This window comes from Oncorhynchus clarkii, chromosome 30 (genome assembly GCF_045791955.1).
Source record: "Oncorhynchus clarkii lewisi isolate Uvic-CL-2024 chromosome 30, UVic_Ocla_1.0, whole genome shotgun sequence".
NCBI classification, from domain to species: Eukaryota; Metazoa; Chordata; class Actinopteri; order Salmoniformes; family Salmonidae; genus Oncorhynchus; species Oncorhynchus clarkii.
This window is the reverse complement of record NC_092176.1, coordinates 39,522,059-39,529,195: the sequence shown is the minus strand read 5'-3', so window position 1 is coordinate 39,529,195 and position 7,137 is coordinate 39,522,059. Positions and strand designations below refer to the sequence as shown.

Sequence of the window (7,137 nt, the reverse complement as noted above, 5' to 3'; positions counted from 1 at the left end):
TAAACTGCATGGTTTCCTGAGTCGTAGTGGGAGGACCACACACCAGATCTGTAGCCTAATAAACTGCATGGTTTCCTTAGTCGTAGTGGGAGGACCACACACCAGATCTGTAGCCTAATAAACTGCATGGTTTCCTGAGTCGTAGTGGGAGGACCACACAACAGATCTGTAGCCTAATAAACTGCATGGTTTCCTGAGTCGTAGTGGGAGGACCACACACCAGATCTGTAGCCTAATAAACTGCATGGTTTCCTTAGTCGTAGTGGGAGGACCACACACCAGATCTGTAGCCTAATAAACTGCATGGTTTCCTTAGTCGTAGTGGGAGGACCACACACCATAGCATCGAGTGACTCCAAGTTTACTTTGATAGGATGGTTATTATATCAATATTTGCACATAAAGGCGTGTCCACCCTCATTTCTCACATAATTAATTTTACTGACACTAAAAGCTCACACTTGGTCAAACAAACATTTATAAAATTCAGTGGTGGGCCGTCAGGGCCAGCAAGGCCTTCTCTGCTGGTCTAAACATCATCAGAATATAATTTAAAAATATATATATTTTCCCACAAATATGTATTAAATTATTCCCCAGAGTAAGAGTTATACTCTTCATTTCATAGCTTTCCTCTTGGTTGTACTGCTTCCAGCCCCAGGTTGAGATTTGGAGGGCTGGTCTTTATGTTAGATCTTTTATCCAATCATATTCAGCCATCAGGTGTTGCCAGGCGTCTAAAATCTGCCCTCAGGCCTTCAGAATCAACAGTGCGGGCGCTTGTAGCTTAAAGTGAATGGAAATGAACATTTTGTGTCAACCAATCAGCTTTAGAGTTGGCGATTGTACGCCTGCTGGCTGGCTCCAGTGTTACACAGGAAAAAAAGGGTTCGTTCGCCACTTTCAAAGTTCCAACTACGAGCGTTATCAATGGCTCACAGGCTCCGAGAAGCACTGCAAACTGTACTGCTGGGAATATTATTTGCAAGTGATCGATTTGATGTTTGGAGCCACACTGGCTTTGCAAACTTGAGTTGTCTAACCAAGGCAGCAACGAGACACCAAAGTACGGCTGGGCACTTACAAGCAATGGTGCTTTTGAAAACTTTTGGGGACACCCGAGTGGATCTACAGCTCAACGAACAAGCGCGCAGGGCAACGAAGCTGCACAATGAAAAGGTATTGTACTCTTCCCCTGCAATTCTCTGAATAAAAATGTCAATTTCAAGGTGACGCAACGCCTGGTTATACTGCGTTTCTGTCTAAATGTATAGTGTCTAGAGCCATGGCATCATAATGATGGTAAGAAGAGGTGGATTCGTTCTGGTGGGACTGTGTAGGTCCTCACTGAAGGCCCCAGGCCCACGGCCCACGGCACGCCACTGATTAAATTATACCGAAACTTCCTGTTTCAATCACAGATGTCGTGATTATGGTATGACTTTCCTTGCATAAAAACTGTGGATGAAAACGTCGTTAATGAGACTACCTGGATAAATAAAGGTTAAATGAAAAACGAATACATTCGACACAAGTCAAAGAGAGTTTACAGAGTTTAAAGAAGAGAAGTGGAACCAAGTAAACAGTGCGGATACTGTTTTCAACCACTTCCCTTCCAGTTCCTTGTGTTGCAGCTTTCAAATCCATCAACAGTCATGTAAACCTAAAGTCCCACAGAAGATTCCAGCCCGACAGCATGTGAACTTCCGAAACCACAGCTCAGTAAAGCCCTTGAACCTGGTGTATCCAAATTAGGAATGTGGAACAATGGCCCCATCTAGTGGCCATATAGAGACGCAAACACGTATGAGGGGCACAAGTCATTTGTATAAATGCAGATCATTTTGTGACGGAAACAAAAGACAAGGGAGACATTTGAAGTATGATCACATGAGCACTTTGTTATTAACATCCAGAGCACGTTGATATAGCATGGACACGGACGTGTTACACACGTCATATGGGCACGGAGAACAGTAGTGGTGCCACAGTGATACGGAATACAGAATGAGGAACAGTTTACTTCTATCGGAACATGGACGAGAGGAACAGGAGAGACGGAGAGAGAGAGAGAGAATACATTAGCTTCTTTCTAATTCTGCCTATCACTTCCAAGTAGAGAGACCAGAACCAGTACCGTATTTTGGCCACAGGGGGTCGCTAGCTATTATAAAGATTAAATAATATAACAATAAATGAAACACTTCTAATTATGAAGGAGGGGAAAAATCCATCTGCACCGTTTTACAAATTTCTCTGTATCTTTTCTCTCTTTCTCTCTCCCCCTGCTCTATCCATCACTAAGACCTCTACTACAGTACAATACTGTCTGTCCCGTAGTATGACCCTGCAGGAGGATGTCAATGAAGAGCAAACTGTACCTGGAAGACTAACAAAACCCTCATCCTCATCTGCATATCCTGCATTTTCTGCACATTTCCTGCACATTTTCTGCACAACTGACATCTTTCCTCAAGTTATGAAGATAGATATGTGCCAAAACACAAGAACAAATATATGGTTATAGTCATAATAATTTGGGCAGGTATTTATCCCCATAACTGGCATTTAACATAATATGATATGTTATGTCCTTTGCCCATAACATGATACTAATTCACATTTTAAAATGCTTGTTATTAACGCAATAATGTCTTAAAGTACAGCTGTTAACATCCATATTTCAACCCCTATCTTTCAAAATTAATTATTGAAGATTTTAAATATATTTAATTTAGAGATAACAAAATATTTAAATCATTTATGTAAAATAAAATAAAAATAAGAAAAAAAAAATATAAAAAAATATAACTGTACAACAAAATAAAAGAACGAAATACATTTTTACAAATACATTTTTAAGAGTAATAATCCACCTTTATCTACAAGCTAGGTTAACTCTTATCTGATTGAACATAACTCTTGTCCTCGTGGATTCGTCCTGGCAATGTTATGTTTTTCTTACCTATCATTTTTTATGTTAATTTACATAATTTCATTGTGAATTATTTAGGCTTTACAAACCCTAATCTGGGGCTTAAACCACAATGTCTTGACATCATATTAGGGTTTAATCCTTTTTTACCAGCTCTAGTTTACCTGTACAGCTAAATAAAAACCTAGTTTACCTGTACAGCTCAATCTGAACCTAGTTTACCAGTAGAGCTCAATCTGAACCTAGTTTACCTGTACAGCTAAATAAAAACCTAGTTTACCTGTACAGCTAAATAAAAACCTAGTTTACCTGTACAGCTAAATAAAAACCTAGTTTACCAGTACAGCTCAATCTGAACCTAGTTTACCTGTACAGCTCAATCTGAACCTAGTTTACCAGTACAGCTCAATCTGAACCTAGTTTACCTGTACAGCTCAATCTGAACCTAGTTTACCAGTACAGCTCAATCTGAACCTAGTTTACCTGTACAGCTCAATCTGAACCTAGTTTACCAGTACAGCTCAATCTGAACCTAGTTTACCTGTACAGCTCAATCTGAACCTAGTTTACCTGTACAGCTCAATCTGAACCTAGTTTACCAGTACAGCTCAATCTGAACCTAGTTTACCAGTACAGCTCAATCTGAAACGAGTTTACCTGTACAGCTCAATCTGAACCTAGTTTACCTGTACAGCTCAATCTGAACCCAGTTTACCTGTACAGCTCAATCTGAACCTAGTTTACCTGTACAGCTCAATCTGAACCTAGTTTACCAGTACAGCTCAATCTGAACCTAGTTTACCAGTACAGCTCAATCTGAACCCAGTTTACCAGTACAGCTCAATCTGAACCTAGTTTACCTGTACAGCTAAATAAAAACCTAGTTTACCAGTACAGCTCAATCTGAACCTAGTTTACCAGTACAGCTCAATCTGAACCTAGTTTACCAGTACAGCTCAATCTGAACCTAGTTTACCAGTACAGCTCAATCTGAACCTAGTTTACCAGTACAGCTCAATCTGAACCTAGTTTACCTGTACAGCTCAATCTGAACCTAGTTTACCTGTACAGCTCAATCTGAACCTAGTTTACCAGTACAGCTCAATCTGAACCCAGTTTACCTGTACAGCTCAATCTGAACCTAGTTTACCAGTACAGCTCAATCTGAACCTAGTTTACCAGTACAGCTCAATCTGAACCTAGTTTACCTGTACAGCTCAATCTGAACCTAGTTTACCTGTACAGCTCAATCTGAACCTAGTTTACCAGTACAGCTCAATCTGAACCCAGTTTACCAGTACAGCTCAATCTGAACCTAGTTTACCTGTACAGCTCAATCTGAACCCAGTTTACCTGTACAGCTCAATCTGAACCTAGTTTACCAGTACAGCTCAATCTGAACCTAGTTTACCAGTACAGCTCAATCTGAACCTAGTTTACCTGTACAGCTCAATCTGAACCTAGTTTACCAGTACAGCTCAATCTGAACCTAGTTTACCTGTACAGCTCAATCTGAACCTAGTTTACCTGTACAGCTCAATCTGAACCTAGTTTACCAGTACAGCTCAATCTGAACCTAGTTTACCTGTACAGCTCAATCTGAACCCAGTTTACCTGTACAGCTCAATCTGAACCTAGTTTACCAGTACAGCTCAATCTGAACCTAGTTTACCTGTACAGCTCAATCTGAACCTAGTTTACCAGTACAGCTCAATCTGAACCTAAGGCAACATTTGAAACATCTGAATCCACTAAATGCATTGGGCTTTCTTCTAAAATGCCTCCTATCCTCAAAAATATTTCCCAGCAGATAACCTGAGACCTCTCAGGACTGAAACCCAGGGAAAGTGGCTGGTTGGACGCACCGTCGCGTATATAAAACATCATGTAGGGACCATAGGCATGGTCATGGCTAAATACGTCCAGCATATCAGCTCTCCCGTGGTTCTTTCTCAAGCACTTTACGGCATACGCAATAAACAATACTCTCTTTCTCAATTACATACAACCAATCAGAATCATTTGAAGTATATATTTTTTTGCTTGAAATGAAAACATTCAGTGTACTTCTATTATATTTTTTAGAAAAGCCCACTTTTAGAGCGTTTTAGAATAGGGAGGTTGGGGTAGAGCTGGCTCTCCATTGGTTTGTACAGCCTTCTCCCCAACACGTTCAGAAAAATTCACCAAAGCACCTGAACAGACCTCCAAAGCCATGTGTTGCTTTCATTCGACATCCTTCCTTCTTTATCCACCTCTACTACACGGTTTTCCTCAACGATAATAAATGATATCGTCATTAGTCGTTAATCAATAAATAAGTAAGTTGTATATGCATTTACAGTCTGGATATATATATAGACACATACAGCTCATACATAATCTCTTGAACATCTTCGTTTTCTCTGTACCAGAGGTACAGTATCCTCCTGAAAGCTGTGCAGTTTTAATGGATAAAGGAGAGAGGGGTGGAGCAGGTGGGAGGAGCTAGGGTTTTGGGGTTCTAACAGAGGTCAAGAAGAGTTGAAAAGACACAAAAACATTGTCAGTTTGTTGCTAGGTTACATGCACTAGGCCCGGCTCCACCCTTTTCCTTCCCAACACCTGCAGTGATAGGTCAGTTCATCCCATCCACCAAAACAGGAAGTGAAGGGAGGAACCAGAGGATGTTGTTGGCTTTGTCCAATCAGTCAGGTTTATAAGTCCATCCAAAATCATTGTGTTACCAAGATGATGAGTATCAGGAATTTGCAGATGACGAGGAATTAATGAAGCCAGTTCAAACCGGTTTATCTGTCTGTCCATTTGTATTTAGCCCACACAGAGAAACGACGACAGCTGTCAGAAGACACACCCAGAGATAGATCACACAAACAATATTGTATTTTTTCTCTCTTTTCTGTTTTGTAACAACACTACTTTTCATACTAGCATCCTACTACAAAGCAGGGGTACTCTGTGCTAATTAAGTAAATCAAGTAGCATGATGTCAGTGTGGATACATTTAATGACAAGTCCTTTAACCAGTCTCCTGAAGTTTTCTATTAGCATTAGCACTAGCATTAGCTCTAGCTTTAGCACTAGCACTTGTATTTAGCACTAGGACAAGGACTAGCACTAGCATTTGCACTAGCATTTAGCATTAGCATCTGCATTCTAAGTCTGGCACAGCTAGGTGATTGATAGAGTATAGTTCTGGTGCATGGTAAAGTAAAGCACAGCTAGGTGTGGTATATATATATATTGGCTGAGCTGAGGCAGTCTCTGTAGCTAGCCATGTGTCTCTGTTTGGTATTCCCATACAGTTTGTTTTGGTTTGTGTGTGTGTGTGTGTGTGCGTGCGTGTGTGTGAGTATAGTCTGAATGTATGCATGCATGAGTTTAGTGTAGATGCATGCGTAGAGAAGTCTGTTTGTTCGCGCCTGTGTGTATATGTATATGTACATACATGCATGTTTACATCTGTGTGTTTGTGTGTGTGTGTGTCTGTATCTGTCTGTGTTTCATCCCACAGTACAATAATTACACTTTAAACCAGTCATATCAGTCATATCAGCATCCTCCATGAGTATCCATCGTCTTGTATCCACCCAGTGAATATATACTGTGTCCATATTTGGTCCTCTGAGTCCTTTCCTCCTTTCCCCACTCTCCCTTCCTTAATGTGGCCCCTCGGTTCGGGCTAGGGTTGCAAAATCGGTGGCCCCTCGGTTCAGACTAACTTTCCCAAAATCCCTAGGTTTACCAGAAATCCCGGTTGGAGGAATCACAGATTTCCTCCTTATTACCTCTTGATTCCAGGAATCTCCCAACAGTGATTTCTGAAAAAACAGAATTTTGGAACCCTAGTTGAGTCTGTCAGGTCAGTGTGGTCCCTGAGGCCATTGGGGCACCTGACTGTCCTCCATGCCCCTCAGGGTAACATAGATGAAAGGCACCAGGCCCCGCTGGGCCCCCAGGGAGCAGAGGAGCCAATCGGAGTCGGCCCGGCTCAGGACCCTCAGTACGTCCCCTTTCTGGAAACTCAGCTGGTCAGGCTCCGTGGCTATGTGGTGGCACAGGGCTCGTACTTCACTGGGATGGGGGGGGGGGAGAAAAAAATATGTGTCATTGTATTTTGTATACGTAGCTTGTATCCTGTATTTTTTATTTGCATCCTGCTGAAATATTGGTTGAATAAAAACATTTATTAAGTATGACCT

At 41.2% G+C, this 7,137-nt stretch overlaps 1 protein-coding gene across 1 annotated transcript in view; it reads right to left on the bottom strand.

The window, feature by feature from the left end:
• Positions 1 to 5,723: 5,723 nt before the first annotated feature.
• LOC139389337 (AP-4 complex accessory subunit RUSC2-like) overlaps positions 5,724 to 7,137 on the bottom strand; it is a 53,996-nt gene continuing 52,582 nt past the window's right edge. Inside the window, exon 13 of the mRNA XM_071136010.1 lies at positions 5,724 to 7,009. Coding sequence (XP_070992111.1) covers positions 6,799 to 7,009 — 211 coding nt within the window. The 3' untranslated portion in view covers positions 5,724 to 6,798. The remainder of the gene's footprint in view (positions 7,010 to 7,137) is intronic.